This window comes from Bubalus kerabau, chromosome 4 (assembly GCF_029407905.1).
Source record: "Bubalus kerabau isolate K-KA32 ecotype Philippines breed swamp buffalo chromosome 4, PCC_UOA_SB_1v2, whole genome shotgun sequence".
Taxonomy (NCBI): Eukaryota; Metazoa; Chordata; class Mammalia; order Artiodactyla; family Bovidae; genus Bubalus; species Bubalus kerabau.
The window spans coordinates 7,887,880-7,904,098 of NC_073627.1; the positions used below are offsets into that span (position 1 = coordinate 7,887,880).

Genomic DNA, 16,219 nt, shown 5'->3' on the forward strand with positions numbered 1-16,219 from the left:
ACAATGCGGGAGACCTGGGTTCGATCCCTGGGTTGGGAAGATCCCCTAAAGAAGGGAAAGGCTACCCACTCCAGTATTCTGGCCTGGAGAATTCCATGGATTATATTCCATGGACTGGAGAATTCCATGGGGTCGCAAAGAGTCAGACACACGACTGAGCGACTTGCACTTCAGGGAACTAAGATCCCACGCGTCATGTGATATGGCCAAAATTTTTTTTAAAAAGAGTTGGGACTGGAAAGAGGTTCTTGAGATCCTATTGTATGGGAAAGCACCTGGTTCAGTACACCAACTGCAGATTACTCAGACTTGTATGGATTCTCAAGACGTTCTCTGTTATTTTGATCTAGTTTATTCCTTTGACAGTTGACTGCACTGTGATGCTCTATATGCAAGATCGAGAACTGTAGTAATATGTACACTTCATGTGAACCTCATCATTCATGTGACTGTAAACGGGGGGAGTCAGTGATAAATGACTTATGAAATTGCAACGTGGAGAACGGGGTTAAGAGACGCGGAGCCCAGTAGGGAGCTGAGGCTCATATATGAGGAAGTGCAACATTCTTTGGTTCATTAATTCAACAAACACTGAATACCAGGCACCGGGTAAGGTCCTGAGGAATCAACAGTGAACAAATGTCCTTTCTCCCAGAGAACTCACGTTCAATCAGAATGATAAAAGCTGAGAAGCAAAATGGATTCTTGTTAGGGTAACATGACCTAAAACATAACACAAGGAAGGTCTAAATAATTTGGGGGAGTAACTGGTTCCAGCGGGAGGGTCAGTGAAGATGTACTTGAGGTGCTTCAGATGGGCCTGATGGAGGGGAAGGGCTGGCCATGTGAGCACAGGAAGAAGCTTATCACCTGGAGACTCCAGTGGTGGCCGAGGGCCCTGCCTGCAGTGGGGACAGTGAACCATCACATGGAGAGAATGGGCCGTGAAGCCAGCTGCCCCGGGGTCAGCTCCTGACGAGCACCACTCCCAGCTGTGAGGCCTCCGGGAAACTACTCAGCCTCTCTGAACCTTAGCTTTTATTGCTGTTCAGTGCAGAAGTAGGAAGTCAAGAAATACCTGGAGTAACAGGCACATTTGGCCTTGGAGTACCGAATGAAGCAGGGCAAAGGCCTATCGAGTTTTGCCAAGAGAATGCACTGGTCATAGCAAACACCCTCTTCCAACAACACAAGAGAAGACTCTACACATGGACATCACCAGATGGTCAACACTGAAATCAGACTGATTATATTCTTTGCAGCCAAAGATGGAGAAGCTCTATACAGTCAGCAAAAACAAGACCAGGAGCTGACTCAGATCATGACCCCCTTATTGCCAAATTCAGACTTAAATTGAAGGAAGTAGGGAAAACCACTAGACCATTCATGTATGACCTAAATCAAATCCTTTACGATTATACAGTGGAAGTGAGAAATAGATTCAAGGGATTAGAGTTGATACAGTGCCTGAAGTACTATGGACGGGGAAGTTCGTGACATTGTACAGGAGACAGGGATCAAGACCATCCCCAAGAAAAAGAAACACAGAAAGGCAAAATGGCTGTCTGAGGAGGCCTTACAAATAGCTGAGAAAAGAAGAGAAGTGAAAGGCAAAGGAGAAAAGGAAAGATAAACCCATTTGAATGTCAAGTTCCAAAGAATAGCAAGGAGATAAGAAAGCCTTCCTCAGTGATCAGTGCAAAGAAATATAGAAAAACAATAGAATGGGAAAGACTAGAGACCTCTTCAAGAAAATAAAAGATACCAAGGGAACATTCATGCAAAGATGGGCACAATAAAGGACAGAAATGGTATGGACCTAACAGAAGCAGAAGATATTAAGAAAACGTGGCAAGAATACACAGAAGAACTATACAAAAAAGATCTTCATGACCCAGATAACCACGATGGTGTGATCACTGACCTAGAGCCAGACATCCTGGAATGTGAAGTCAAGTGGGCCTTAGGAAGCATCACTACGAACAAAGCTAGAGGAGGTGATGAAATTCCAGCTGAGCTATTTCAAATCCTAAAAGATGATGCTGTGAAAGTGCTGCACTCAATATGCCAGCAAATTTGGAAAACTCAGCAGTGGCCATGGGACTAGAAAAGGTCAGTTTTCATTCCAATCCCAAAGAAAGGCAATGCCAAAGAATGCTCAAACTAGTGCACAATTGCACTCATCTCACACACTAGTAAAGTAATGCTCAAAATTCTCCAAGCCAGGCTTCAACAGTATGTGAACCGTGAACTTCCAGATGTCCAAGCCGGATTTAGAAAAGGCAGAGGAACCAGAGATCAAATTGCCAACATCCGCTGGATCATCGAAAAAGCAAGAGAGTTCCAGAAAAACATCTACTTCTGCTTTATTGACTATATCAAAGCCTTTGTGTGGATCACAACAAAATGTGGAACATTCTGAAAGAGATGGGAATACCAGACCACCTGACCTGCCTCTTGAGAAATATGTATGCAGGTCAGGAAGCAACAGTTGGAACTGGACATGGAACAGCAGACTGGTACCAAATAAGGAAAGGAGTATGTCAAGGCTGTATATTGTCACCCTGCTTATTTAAATTACACACAGAGTACATCATGAGAAATGCTGGGCTGGAGGAAGCACAAGCTGGAATCAAGATTGCTGGGAGAAATATCAATAACCTCAGATATGCAGATGACACCACCCTTATGGCAGAAAGTGAAGAACTAAAGAGCCTTTTGATGAAAGTGAAAGAGGAGAGTGAAAAAGCTGGCTTAAAGCTCAACATTCAGAAAACTAAGATCATGGCATCTGGTCCCATCACTTCATGGCAAATCGATGGGGAAACAGTGGAAATGGTGACAGACTTTTTCCGGGGGGGGGCGGGGGGCGCGGTGCAAAATCACTGCAGATGGTGACTGCAGCCATGAAATTAAAAGATGCTTGCTCCTTGGAAGGAAAGCTATAACCAACCTAGACAGCATATTGAAAAGCAGAGACATTACTTTGCCAACAAAGATCCATCTAGTCAAAGCTATGGTTTTTCCAGTAGTCATGTATGGATGTGAGAGTTGGACTATAAAGAAAGCTGAGCACCAAAGAACTGATGCTTTTGAACTGTAGTGTTGGAGAAGACTTTTGAGAGTCCCTTGGACTGCAAGGAGATCCAACCAGTCCATTCTAAAGGAAATCAGTCCTGAATGTTCATTGGAAGGACTGATGCTGAAGCTGAAACTCCAATACTTTGGCCACCTGATGCAAAGAGTTGACTCATTTGAAAAGACCCTGATGCTGGGAAAGATTGAAGGCAGGAGGAGAAGGGGATGACAGAGGATGAGATGGTTGGATGGCATCACTGACTCAATGGACATGAATTTGAGTAAACGCCAGGAGTTGGTGATGGACAGGGAGGCCTGGTGTGCTGCAGTCCATGGAGTTCCAAAGAGTCAGACACGACTGAGCAACTGAACTGAACTGAACTGAGTGGCTAAGTCATGTGCAAATCTTTGTGATCCCACGGCCCCTCTACAAACTAGGGATGTTAGTGCCGACCTCTAGTAGGGTGGCAGGGTGGTAGTCATTAGTGGCACTGAGCCTGTACCCAGGGAACTTTAGCCATGATTAATAGCCCAGTTTGGCTGGAACCCAGGGGGTGAGGCGCTGTGGAAGACACGTCTGCCACCTTGAGTGGGAGCCAGGTCTAGAAAAACCTTCAATGTGACACCTAAGATGTTTGGCCTCTACCCCTATAGAGGCTGTCAGGGGAAGATTAATCTGACTGGGATTGGATGAGAAAAAAAGACTGCAGGGAAGTGGGCACAACTCAGTGGACAGATCCAGTGAGCAGTTAGGGACCCATCCTGGAACCGGGCCAGTGGCAGCAGTGATGGAAAGAAACCCGCGGATGCAAGAGGGTTCGGAGGACAGAAAGTTGACTGATTGGAGTGAGAGCTGGTGTGTGACAAGGGGGTGGTGCTCTGAGACAGGAAAGTCACCAAGGGAGCAGGCTTGGGAGGCTGGTTGGATGATGGGTATGGTTTTGCCTGGGAGGAGCCGCTTTGTGGGGCCTGAGGAGGAATGCCAACATGGTGATGCCCAGGACAGGGAGTGAAGCGGGAGCTGGGGAGTGAGGTCGAAGCAGGGATGCAGGACAGAAGGGAACAAGCAGTGTCTTGGGGATGTGGAGGAGCAAAGCAGGGAGATGCTTGGTAAGATGACAGCGGCGGGAAACCAGAGCGAGCATCCTCACGGTTTGAATCTGGACCTGGGGGCTGGGCCTGTGAGGCTCTCAGAAGACATTGGTGGCTCGTGACGGGGCTTGCGAAAGCATTTAAAATACAGAGGAGGGGAAAGAGAGGTGAAGAAAAACAAAACTAGGCCAGGGGACACTAGAGAGTGGAGAACAGGGGTAGGACCCGTCATCAAAAACAACAACAGAGCCTGTTACACAGTGAAGTAAGTAAAAAAACCAAATGTTGTATACTAACGCATATATATGAAATCTAGAAAAATGGTACTGAAGAACCCATTTGCAGGTCAGGAATAGAAACACAGATGTAAAAACAGACTTGTGGACACAGAGCAGGAAGGAGAGGGTGGGACGAATTGAGAGTAGCGTTGAAACATACACATTACCATTCATAAAATCGATAGCCAGTGGGGAGTTGTTGTGTAACACAGGGAGCTCAACCAGGTGCCCTGTGACAACCTAGAGGAGTGGGATGGGGTAGAGGGCAGGAGGGAGGTTCCAGAAGGAGGGGATATATGTATACCTATGGCTGATTCATGTCCATGTATGGCAGAAACCAACACAACATTGTAAAGCAATTATCCTCCAATAAAACAGCAACAACAAAAAGATGAGGGCAAAAGAATGAACATGGGTGGACCTCACAGACACAGTGATGAGCCACAGAGGTCAGACTGTAAGAGTATGATTCCGTTTATACAAAGCTCAAGTCAGGCAAAACTGCCTTATGGCGTTGAGAGTCAGGAAAGTATTTCCCCCGGGGCAGTGGGGAGGAGGCAGAAGGGAGCCTTCAGGGGAACTGGCAAAGTTCTGTATCTCCTGCAGCCATGACCTTGAGATGTGTACACCTTACTGCATGGATGTTACACCTCAACAAGCAGAGCAATTAGTTAACTGAAAGGAGGACAGGCTTAAGGAAGGAGACTGGAGCCAGGTGGGGTACATTCCTCTTTCTTGTTGGCATTATGGGTTTGAGCAGATTCTGTAAGTGGGAGAGAGAAAGAAAAAAGAACGTCTCCAAGTTCCTGAGAGCTAAGATCTCAACGCAAGCACAGGCGGGGAGTAGACACTGACTGCCCTGGGCTGACTCTCCTTCCCTTACATTTTTCCAATAGGTATGGATTTTAGTAGTGGGTTTTCAACATGTGTAACATTTTAAAATGTGCTTTTCTGTATTTGTATTCCCTTTTGTATAACAGTCCTAAAGAAACAAGATATTAAAGTGTCTAGTTGGGTGATCCATTTCTTTTCGCTCTATTCTGTAATTGCGTACGTATACATTTCTACTATCAAGACTGGAAGGATGTGTTCCTTCCGGTTGTACATTGGGGAGAGTGTTACTGTTTGTTTCAGGACTCGTGCTTGAGACGAGTTTGCTCTCGTTCACTTCCTACACTTAGCTATGACGGTAAAATTTGGAAATGCCTACAAACCTCAGCTTTCGCCCGCCATCCATAGTCTTAGGTGTCCAGAATCAGCGCCGGCCTCCCAGCACCCGTGTGCTTGCCGGTGCGGCTAACGGGGGCGGCAGTTCACTTCCCACCATGTTTCTTCCTCGCGGGTTTCCGTGAGCATCCAAGGTCTCGCTTTGGCGCGGCCCGGGCACCGCATCCCGGGGCGTTTGCCTCGCTAAGCTGTGCTTTGTAAGGCCCGGGATCGGACCGCCTACTAGAGGCAGAGATGTCGCAAAATCGAGCCGCAGGCCCCAGTGGCCTAATGGATAAGGCACTGGCCTCCTAAGCCAGGGATTGTGGGTTCGAGTCCCACCTGGGGTAAAGCACCTTTTTGGTCCTTGCACTCTAGAATCCGTGTGCCAATAGTTCCGCCGCTCGAAAGACTCCGAACACACTGGGCTCCGGTCCGCGGATGGAAAACCGGCTAGATCCCAAAGCAGGGACCTGGAGGCCACTGACTTTTGGACAGCGAACAGGCCGAGCGGACAAGGCGGGAGGAAGGATGCGAGGTCACCAGGGCGGGAAGAGGGGGTGAGGGACACTGAGTCCCGGGCCGGGACGCGCCGACTGTTTGATTGCAAACGAGGTCCGGGTCAGCTGCACAGCAGAAGGCGAGCTGAGAGCACGCGGGTGGGGCGCCCCTGAGTCCCCAGATCCCTAGGCTGCAACCTCGGAGGCTCGTGCTCTGCGGTCGCAAAAGCTAACGTGGGGCCAAAGCGCTCCCGCCCCGACGCCACCCCAGGTGGGACTCGAACCCACAATCCCTGGCTTAGGAGGCCAGTGCCTTATCCATTAGGCCACTGGGGCGCGACGGCCACGACCGACCACGTGGTCCGTAGTAACGCGCACAGGCGCGCGCACAGGCCTCAATCGGCCCTACGACGACGCCGGCCGGACCGCGGACCCCGAGGACCAGGTCCGGGCCCGAGAGGCCTACAGAACAAGCGGGGGGCGCGGCCGCGGGGCCACGCGAAAAGTTAAAACTTCACGGTGAGGCGAAACTGAGGACGATGCCGGACGGCAAGGGGCGCGGAAAGTGAACGCCTGAAGGAAGCAGAACCAGGTGGATGAAATCATGAAGAAAGCGGGTTCGCATTTTGAACTCGGGAGGAGCTGCTCGTCCAAAACGAAGCCGACCACGAAGGGACTCGAACCCTCAATCTTCTGATCCGAAGTCAGACGCCTTATCCGTTAGGCCACGCGGTCCCAGGGCCCACTGATTCGTGGGAAGATAGTTGAGCGCACCTTCCTGGAGGCGGCGTTGGCCCGAGGGAGAAAACCGTGGGCTTTTGGCCCCAGGGCACGTCCTCGGGGCTGCAGAGCAACAGACACTCTGCGCCAGCGCCGGGGCGGCCGCAGGTGGCTCCCACTTAGCGAGGAGGCAGCGTGCCCCAAGAAGTAGTGTGTCTGACTTCGGATTAAGCGTTTGAGCCCCTTCGTGGTCGAAACGCTTTAATCCTGAGAAGAGGGCGACACTCTTGCGCCGCAACCAAACCCAGCCATTGCCCTTGTTTCAGGCGCGGAGACAGCGCGGGACTCTCTCCTCGCAGCTACTTCCATCACCTGGGGCTCGTGTCCAGTTGGGCTTTGCACCGGGGAATTTCCGGGTTGACGTCACTACGCCGGCCTGCGGCGTCATAGTTCAAGAGACATGTGATCGGGCGCCGTTTTCGTGAAGCCCCAGTGGCCTAATGGATAAGGCACTGGCCTCCTAAGCCAGGGATTGTGGGTTCGAGTCCCATCTGGGGTGGGGGTGGATAAACCACCGGATGCTTTCCTTTACATCCCTTCACGACCCCCAGACGGCAAGTTTTTCTCCTTCCTTCTGAGACCGTTTTCGTGTTTGTGGATTCCACTTTGCCGTTTCATTTTGATCGAGCCTGACTCTCCTTTGAAAGGTAGACTGATATGAGGGCAAATGGTTCCCCATTTCGTGTTGCCTCTCTGGGTTGACGTCTAAACAGTCACGTGGCGAACGGGCTCGGCCAGCTACGAATCCCTGTGCAAAAGAAGCGAGCTTGTTCAGTGCGAGTCCATCTTTGTGAAGTTAAAAGCAGACCACGCAGTAGCGCCCCTCGTTCCTCCCTGCCCCCCGGAGCCCCCAGCTGGAGACAGGCAGGCGGGGTCGGGGTGGGCGCTGACCAGCTCCGTGCCCTTCGTTTGAGAGCGCGCCTGCCAGTGCCCTGTGCTGCGGCGAGAAGGGGCGCAAGGAAGCTTGTGTGTGCGCGCTCCTTGGACAGTGGGGGCGACAACGGCCAGTCGCTTGTGTGCACCCAGATCCCACGGTAAAAGATGACCCTGCTCGCATTGGGTGATCGCAGCGCTGTTTAAAAAGGGATTAACAGATAAACAAGGTCTTCCTGCTTAGCACAGGGAACTAGATTCAATATCCTATGATAAATCATAATGGAAAAGAATATGAAAAAGGATTGTGCTGGCACTCAACAGAGTATTCTAGAGTCCTCTGCCTCTTTCTAAGCTTCTAGGATTACCAGCTGGAATAGCAAGTGTCTGATAGTAAGGGTGGTGTGAGAGGGGCAGGTAGCAACTTGCTATGGCCACAACCAGGGGAGGAGAACAAAGTACCCAGAGGACCCTGGAGTAAGCAAATTGCATTTGATCTCGTGGGCAGAGGGTTTTAAGCAGAGGAATAAGATAACTATATTTGCATTTTGAAAAGATCCCCTTGGCAGCACCTTAAAGAATGAATTAAAGACAACACTGTAAATCAACTATGCTATGCTATGCTAAGTCACTTCAGTCGTGTCCGACTCTGTGCGACCCCATAGACCGCAGCCCACCAGGCTCCCCCGTCCCTGGGATTCTCCAGGCAAGAACACTGGAGTGGGTTGCCATTTCCTTCTCCAGTGCGTGAAAGTGAAAAGTGAAAGTGAACTCGCTCAGTCGTGTCCGACTCTTAGCGACCCCAATGGATTGCAGCCTAACAGGCTCCTCCATCCATGGGATTTTCCAAGCAAGAGTACTGGAGTGGGGTGCCATTGCCTTCTCCGGTAAATCAATATATATATATATATTAAGAAGGAATTAGAGGCAGGTGAGAGTACAGGCAGGGAGACCTCTTAGGGAGAGACTGTGGTTCAGGGAAGAAATGACCAAACCATGAATGGAGGCTCTAGCAGGTCCACGAAGGATCTTTGCCTGAATAAACTACAGTTGACCCTGGATCAATTTAGGGATTAGGGCTGCCGACCCTCCTCAGTCAAATAATCTTGAGTAACTTTACACTCTGCTCTCTGCACCTGCAGGTTCAACTGACCTCAGATGATGTAGTACTGTAGTATGTACTTAAAAAAAAAAAAAAAAAACCACATATAAATGGTCCCAATCAGTTCCAACTTGTGTAAGGGTCACTGTACTTCATTAGGGATTACAAAATAGCAATTTTCCCAATGTTACTTTTCTTTCCACATTTATTAACTGGAATACTTTGTAAAGGACTTTTGTCATTAACTAGGTCTATTAGTTTATCCTGACTTTTGTTTAAATTAAGACTTGATAAATGCATGTTTTTTTCTTCAATGCCAGTTTTTAGAATAAGGAGTTGAAACCCTTGATATAGCCCATCTATCCATTTTTTAACTCTCTCCCTCTTTTTTTTTTTTTTTTTTTTTGCCACACCTCGGCTCCAAGACTTTAGCTCCTGGACCAGGGATTGAACCCTGCTGGGCAGTGAAAGCACTGAATCCTGAGCATTGAACCTCCAAGAAAGGTCCTAACTTTTTAAGGATGAACAGCTTGTACCTGGATTTTGAATTGACCCAGTTAGAAACTTTCCCTTCTAATAGAGGTATTTACTGGTTCGTAATCACCCTAAGTGTGTTTGGTTCTGTGTTTATGCTACTTATGTTTTGCTGATTTCTATCTTTAACTGTTGCCATGTAGGAAGTACATCTCTCTCTCTAGTGATCTTTCAGATCAGCACAATCCTATTTTACTAGTGATAATTTTTCATGTAAAATCAATGCATGCTCAATGCAAAAACTTCAAACAATTCAGGATATAAAACCTCAAAGTGCACCCCCCCGCCCCCAACTCCAGCCATGCTTCATAAATGCCTGGGACTGAGATAATGTTAGTTTTTCACTGTTGTTTCTTACTGTAAGTCTTCCAACGCCTTCCCTCAAATGCTAGGGACCCCTCCATTAATTTTTGGTCTTGCCGCAAGGGATCTTAGTTCCCCAACCCGGATCCAACCCACGTTCCCTGCAGTGGAAGTGCGGGGTCTTAACCATGAACAACCAGGGAAATTCCAGGGACTCCCCTCCCATTGTCACAAAAATTTCACAGGCCTTTCATTCATTCTTCCCTTCCTGGTTCTAACCACACTCCAAAAGATTCCCTGTTTTCACCTTTCTGCATCCCTAGATCTTCAACTGGATGGCTGGGTGCCAATGCAATGATTCACAGCGGTGGGGAGGGAGCATGTGGTACTTGTTTTGTGCATGAAAGGCCTTCTGTGGAGCTTGACTGCTGAACGTCATGGATCATGACTGAAGCCGCTCTAAGTGGAACACGCCTTGCCTCCCGGTTACATTTTACCTTCAGCCCAGGCCCTGCCCTATAAATGAGGGGTGACGGGGCCCCAGGGTCTATTCAGCTTATGTCCTTTTAGACATTACTTCCTTGAGGGTTATCAGCCACTGTTGATCTCCTCCCATACATCTGCAATCTCTGGCAGAAATGTCACAAAATTGTTGAAATGTGTGTCTTTTCCTCAGTAGGTTTTTTCCAACAGGATTTAAGCCACATCAAGTTGGATGCCTTTGCTTAGATTGCTTTCTTACTGAGAAGCTTCCCAGATTCTCTCATTTCATTCTTATTACAATCCTGATGTTTGTAAATGAGGAAAGGAAAAGTCTGGAGATGGCAGATTAATCTAGAACCAGCAATTAAATGGTCAAGGGCAGGTGTAAGCAGTAGGCATACAAGCTCCTCTGACTTCAAGGACAACAGAACTTTCCCCACCATCTCATCTTACTTTAAACTGCCTGTATTTCCTGGCATTGCTCAGGCATCCTGCAAAGAATTCTGCTATAATAATAAATAAATCCTGCTATAATAATTGTTTAGTCACTAAGTCATGGTTTTTCCAGTAGTCATGGACGGATGTGAGAATTGGACCATAAGGAAGGCTGAGCGCCGAAGAATGGATGCTTTTGAACTGTGATGCTGGAGGACTCTTGAGAGTCCCTTGGACTGCAAGGAGATCCAACCAGTCCATCCTAAAGGATATCAGTCCAGAATATTTATTGGGAGGATTGATGCTGAAGCTCCAATACTTTGGCCACCTGATGCAAAGAGCCAACTCATGGAAAAGACCCTGATGCTGGGAAAGACTGAAGGCAAGTGGAGAAGCTGGTGGTAGAGGATGAGATGGTTAGATGGCATCACTGATTCAATGAATATGAATTTGAGCAAACTCCCGGAGATAGTGAAAGACGGGGAAACTGGATGTGCTGCAGTCCATGAGGTCGCAGAGGGTCGGACACGACTGAGCTACTCAACAGCAACCACCACAGCCCTGGGCCTCAGTAATTTGCTTCCTACACATCCTCACCATTAGACAACCACACACACCTGTGGGCATACCTTTCCAGTTCAACAAAAGCTCTGCTCCCAGTGAGGTCACCCCAGAGTTTTAATTATCTCAACCACAAAGGAGCAGACACACACAGCACCATGTAATTACTTTTAATGTCCAGAGTTTATAATTCCAGGGCCAGAGCTGTCTCCTGGACTCGAGCCTATAAGGTCTCAATTGGCCTGTGAGGCCAGTAGGGATACTTCTTCTTGTCTAATTTGGTTTCTGGGAAGACTTCATTCAAGTCCTCAATGGTCATCTGATCAAATGGAATTATGTTCCTCATCTTCTCCAGCTGAAAAAAGAGGGGAAATGTGTCAAGATAAAAAGGGTTGCAGAGATACAAAAAAAGAATCCAAGGCAGGTGACTGCTGCTAGGTGAAGGACACGTGGCTGTGAAAGGAGAGAAAACGGATTACAAGCAAAGGCCAAGGCTCATCCTTACCTCTTTCTCATATTCCTGAATCCTGGTCTTTGAGTGAGTCAAAAACTCAGCACAACTTTTCACCTTTAAGAGAAGGGAGAAATTCTGTTTTGAAACCAACTTGTACCTTCCCGACCCCGAGGCTCCCAAGATATGAGGAGTCGCGGACCGCCCCCACTGCTTTCCCACACTCTATGGAGAGGAGGTGGGCTCCTCTGACTACTTGGGGGATTCTGCTTTAGGGGGCAAACTGCAGCTCTCCCCAACACCCACAAAGAAACCCGTTCAGGAGAACCAGCTTAAGGCGGCAGGCCCAGGGTTCTTCAGTGAGTTATTCGCCTAGGCAACCTACAAACACCTGCATCACCCAGGCCTGCCGAATGGCCAGGACAAGCCACTGATCACCCAGTCAGACTTCTCCTTGGTCGAGCCACCTGGGTTCCAACACTGGGCTTTTAGTACTTTAAAGCAAAGGGGTATTTGACTACTCACTACTGTGTATAATTTTCCTGCCCAGTTTCAGCTCCTTGATTGTTTTTAATGGTCATGTTGAGGTATAACTGCCATACAATAAAACGCACATATTTAAAGACTACTACTTGATAGGGGTTGATATACGCATCCACCTGCGGAACCGTCACCACAGTGAAGACCGTATCACCCCCTCCACCCCAGCCCCAGGCAACCACTGATGTGCTGGTCACCAGAGGTTTAGCTGAGTTTGTTTATAGTTTTCCAGCAGTGCAGTCATGCAGTGTGTACTCCTTTGCTGGATTCTTTCACTCACATAATAATCCTAAGGTTCATCCGTATTACTGCATTCATTAACACTTCATCCCTTTTTAGCGATCCTTTAAATTCCCTCTACCTTAACCTTACTAGTAAGACACAGAACTGTCAGGAATTAAGAGAATTTTAGAATAAGTAAGGGCCTCAACTACTTACATCTTCTTTTTCTTCAGCATCCACCTGGGCAGTATATTTATCCTCTGGTATAGGAACCTTCAGGGCATTAAACTACAAACACAGGAATAACAAACTGTTGTTAATATCACCAGGGGTCCCCCCAAAAGGACTCAAAAGCTGCTAATTGTAATGGATCATATAAAAACACATTCTCCATTCCAGGCGGTACAAGCAGGCATCTGGGGCATTCTACTGGAAAGAGTATTAGACTGGCAATGGGAGCTCAAGGTTCTACTGCCTCATCACTAGCTGGAGACCTTGGCCAATTCTCTCATTACAATGAGCTTCAGTTTCTTGACTTGATAAAGTGAGGCAGACTGATGACCTCAAAGAACCCTGCAGTTCTAAAGTAATTCTGATTTCTCTCTTTTTTAAAAATTTTATTTATTTTGGCTGTGCCACACAGCACATAGGATCTTAGTTCCCTGACCACGGATGGTTACCTGTGCCCCTAGCAGTGGAAAAGCGGAGTCCAAACCACTGGACCACCAGGGAAGTCCCCTGATTTCTCTGTGAAAAGAAACCCTAGTGGACAGGTAGCAGAAGTCATGTTTGCATAACAGAGATGGATGAGACCTTCTCCCTAGAAGACGCCTTAGTGTCTTGGCCCTGGCACTGAGCGCTGTTCCTAGCAGAGTGGGCCCTCAGTAACTATTTGCTGAATGAACAAGCAAACCGTGGATGATGAAATTTAACATCAGAATATAGGTGGGCGAGGGCTTCCCTGGTGGTTCAGTAGTAAAGAATCCACCTGGCAATGCAGGGGACACAGGTTCGATCCCTGATCTAGGAAGATCCCACAAGCAGTGGACAACTAAACCCAGGCACCACAACTATCGAGCCTGTGCTCTAGAGCCAGGGAGCCACAGCTACTGAGCATACGTGCTGCAGGTACTGAAGCCCTCACACCCCAGAGCTAGGGAAGCCGCCACAGTAAGAAGCCTGCACACCATAACTAGAGAGCGAACCCCTGCTCACTGCAACCAGAGAAAAGCCCACGCAGCAACAGAGACCCAGCACAGTCAAAAACTAAGCTATAAAAAGAAGAAGAAAAATAGGTGATCGAGAGACCAGAGCTACAAGGGACAATAAAAAGCAGAGGAAAACAGTAAAAGAGTAGGAGAAAATGTCAGCTTGATTTAAAAGGAGATAGGTGGGGAGTGCAGAGGAAGCCAGGCAGAAACACCCAACTCAACAGCCCTCTGGCTCTCGGATTAAGACTCTGTTATACCGTTTTCTTAGGTAAGAAACCTGCTGAATGAGGAGGCCCTGAATTCTCCGCACCTACTTACCATTTAAATCTGTCATCACAAGACCTTTGGCCGCACCCATCTCTCCTGAGCCTCCCTTGGGATCTGGGTGTTAACACCACTTCTCTTTCCTCACTGTCATCCCATGTAACTGTCCATGGTCCTGCTCCCCCACCCACAGCCGTGTTAACAAGACCAGAGCTTTAGCTGCCTGAAGGCTCACCTTCTTCTCAAAGTCATCCACCAAGCCAGCCTTTGCCACGTTGGCCCTGTAGTAAGCCCAGTCGATGGCAGGTGGCTTCTCAGGCAGAGTAGCCAACCTGCTCACACAGAAAAGCAAAAGTTAGGACTGTTCCACGAGCAAGAGGAAATTCACAGAGCAATTTCCCTGTTCTTCATTCCTATGGCCTGGACCTATTGCCACACTCTTCCCTAGCAGGGAGATCATAGGAATGCAAAAAAAAATAATAATAATAATTCATTAGTATTTAGAAAATGCATGAATTTCTTTCTGCCAGAAGAACATCAGAATTCATATATTTTGTTCCCACATGAAATCACAAGTCCAGAGGCTCCCTCTCAGCAAGGTACTGACCTGGAGGTTAGGGTCTCGTTCCAGGACTTCAAGGAGTTAGCCACGGCCTTCTGGTTTCGAGGGATGATCTCCCCAAAAGCTACCCAGTCAATGGTTTTTAGAGCAAGTTTCCGTCCAGCCATCTTGAGATCCTGGAAAATACAACAGGTCAGATCAAAACAGGGCTCTTGGAGAGAATCCTCTGAAGGGCATCACAGAAGTATTCAAGTTTTAAGAAATAGATCAGCATCATATGAGTGGGTATATCTGTCAACTAAAGGAATTAGGATGACAGTATCAGAAGAGGACACTTTAGTTTTTAAAATTCAAGGTGTACAACCTGGCATATATTCTAGATGGCTATACCCTCTCTTCCCCATCTCCTAATTTATCCTTAGAAGTCCAGTTATCAAAAAAAAGAAAAAATCCAGTTATCCAGTGTTTGCACTCCATGTACCTTTGGAAATATTGCTAGAGCAATATTCATGCATTACATAAACGTTAGTAATTTAAAAACACTTCCACTCAGCCTACATTTTATTCACTGATTCTCCAGTGCACAGAACCTGACACATATTCACATTTCAACAAGGCTTAGTTAAATAGAGCAGACGCTGGACCGAAATTTCCTCACCTGAAAAATGGGGATAATAAGCCCTGTTAGCCAAAAAGAGGCTGTTAAAAATATCAAATATAACTGCGCACACCAATTTGCACTACAAACTTAAGGGGCTCTCTACCCACACCTTATTCATGCCTGATGATCCCCTGCAGTGTTAGCACATACCCTGAGTATACTGGCAATACTCAAAAAAAAAATGTATTCAGTACATTAGGTGAATGTGAGAGAACACGGAAAGTGGTCACAACCGTTAAAGATCTTTATAAACTATGGGTGGATCACAAAGGAGATGTGGGCCTTAAAAGAAAGAAGACACATGTCCAACATCTGCCTCTTCCTTTCACTCTCAAGACAGCTTATGTTACCTGGAGTGGAGGTGAGGGGCGGGTGACCTTAAATACACCAGATAGAGTAAGTGCCCTTGCTGAGAGTTTTCCAAGCACAGAAGCTTCGTAAATGGGTTTGTTGTCTTTTATTTACTGCTGAATCCCCAGCGCCTAGAACAGATGCTGAACACAGCAGGTGCTCAGTGAATATTTACTGAATTGGAAAATGAACCCTGCACTAGAGAAGCTCTGAAAGCTCCACACGCTCGAAAGCTGGAACCTTCAGAAGGGAAGCGCACAGCCCTCCAGCCTGCTGGCGTCACCAAGCAGGCTAAAACTACGTCCCGGCAACGTTTCCTCAGCCTCCAAACCGGACTCCTGAAGCCGCCAGGCTGGAGTCAGGCTGGACGAGAGAAAGGTTACTGGAAGCCCTAAAAGTCAAGAGGCCACAAACTGGCCTCTGCGGCCTCGCGCTAGAGGGAGAGGACAGGAAGAGGGCGCAAAAGAGCAGCCGCGCGAAGCAGAGGAGAGACAAGGGTCGAGCGGAGGTATGCAGGAGCAGAGCAGAGAAACCCACTGTGTTCAGGTACGTGAGAGCCCCCCAAGCCCACTCACCTTCACCGACCCCTGGCGGCCCGCAGTCCACAGCAGCAGAGAACGGAAGTGGGTCACCGGAAGCTCTCCCCTCAGCCAACCCCAAACCCAAAGGGGCAGGCCTTGTCTTGCGGTTCAGCGAATAGCGGTGAGGGCTGATTCAGGAAGTTCCGCCTCC

The 16,219-nt window shown here is 47.9% G+C and overlaps 1 protein-coding gene and 4 non-coding genes across 5 annotated transcripts; 2 read left to right on the forward strand and 3 right to left on the reverse strand.

Annotated features, from left to right (window-relative positions):
* The first annotated feature begins 5,931 nt into the window (after nucleotides 1-5,931).
* Nucleotides 5,932-6,004, forward strand: TRNAR-CCU (transfer RNA arginine (anticodon CCU)). Its single transcript has one exon. It is a non-coding gene; the product is annotated as a tRNA-Arg (tRNA).
* Nucleotides 6,005-6,417: 413 nt separating this feature from the next.
* Nucleotides 6,418-6,490, reverse strand: TRNAR-CCU (transfer RNA arginine (anticodon CCU)). The gene has a single exon. It is a non-coding gene; the product is annotated as a tRNA-Arg (tRNA).
* A 326-nt stretch (nucleotides 6,491-6,816) lies between these two features.
* TRNAR-UCG (transfer RNA arginine (anticodon UCG)) lies at nucleotides 6,817-6,889 on the reverse strand. The gene has a single exon. It is a non-coding gene; the product is annotated as a tRNA-Arg (tRNA).
* Nucleotides 6,890-7,360: 471 nt separating this feature from the next.
* On the forward strand, nucleotides 7,361-7,433 carry TRNAR-CCU (transfer RNA arginine (anticodon CCU)). Its single transcript has one exon. It is a non-coding gene; the product is annotated as a tRNA-Arg (tRNA).
* Nucleotides 7,434-11,380: 3,947 nt separating this feature from the next.
* On the reverse strand, nucleotides 11,381-16,192 carry ATP5PD (ATP synthase peripheral stalk subunit d). The gene is made up of 6 exons (XM_055575085.1): nucleotides 16,063-16,192; nucleotides 14,521-14,651; nucleotides 14,149-14,245; nucleotides 12,655-12,726; nucleotides 11,731-11,793; nucleotides 11,381-11,580 (listed from the first exon to the last, which is right to left on the reverse strand). Exons 2-6 carry the CDS (start codon nucleotides 14,640-14,642, stop codon nucleotides 11,449-11,451), a joined length of 486 nt encoding a protein of 161 aa, XP_055431060.1. The 5' UTR covers nucleotides 14,643-14,651; nucleotides 16,063-16,192; the 3' UTR covers nucleotides 11,381-11,448.
* Nucleotides 16,193-16,219: the final 27 nt, after the last annotated feature.

Coding starts and splice junctions, on each gene's coding strand:
- ATP5PD (XM_055575085.1), bottom strand. CDS start 14,642: ATGGCTGGACGGAAACTTGCTCTAAAAACCATTGACTGGGTAGCTTTT. Junction 14,246..14,520: donor AACGAGACCCTAACCTCCAG/GTCAGTACCTTG, acceptor CTGTGTGAGCAG/GTTGGCTACTCTGCCTGAGA. Junction 12,727..14,148: donor TGGATGACTTTGAGAAGAAG/GTGAGCCTTCAG, acceptor CTGTGTTTGTAG/TTTAATGCCCTGAAGGTTCC.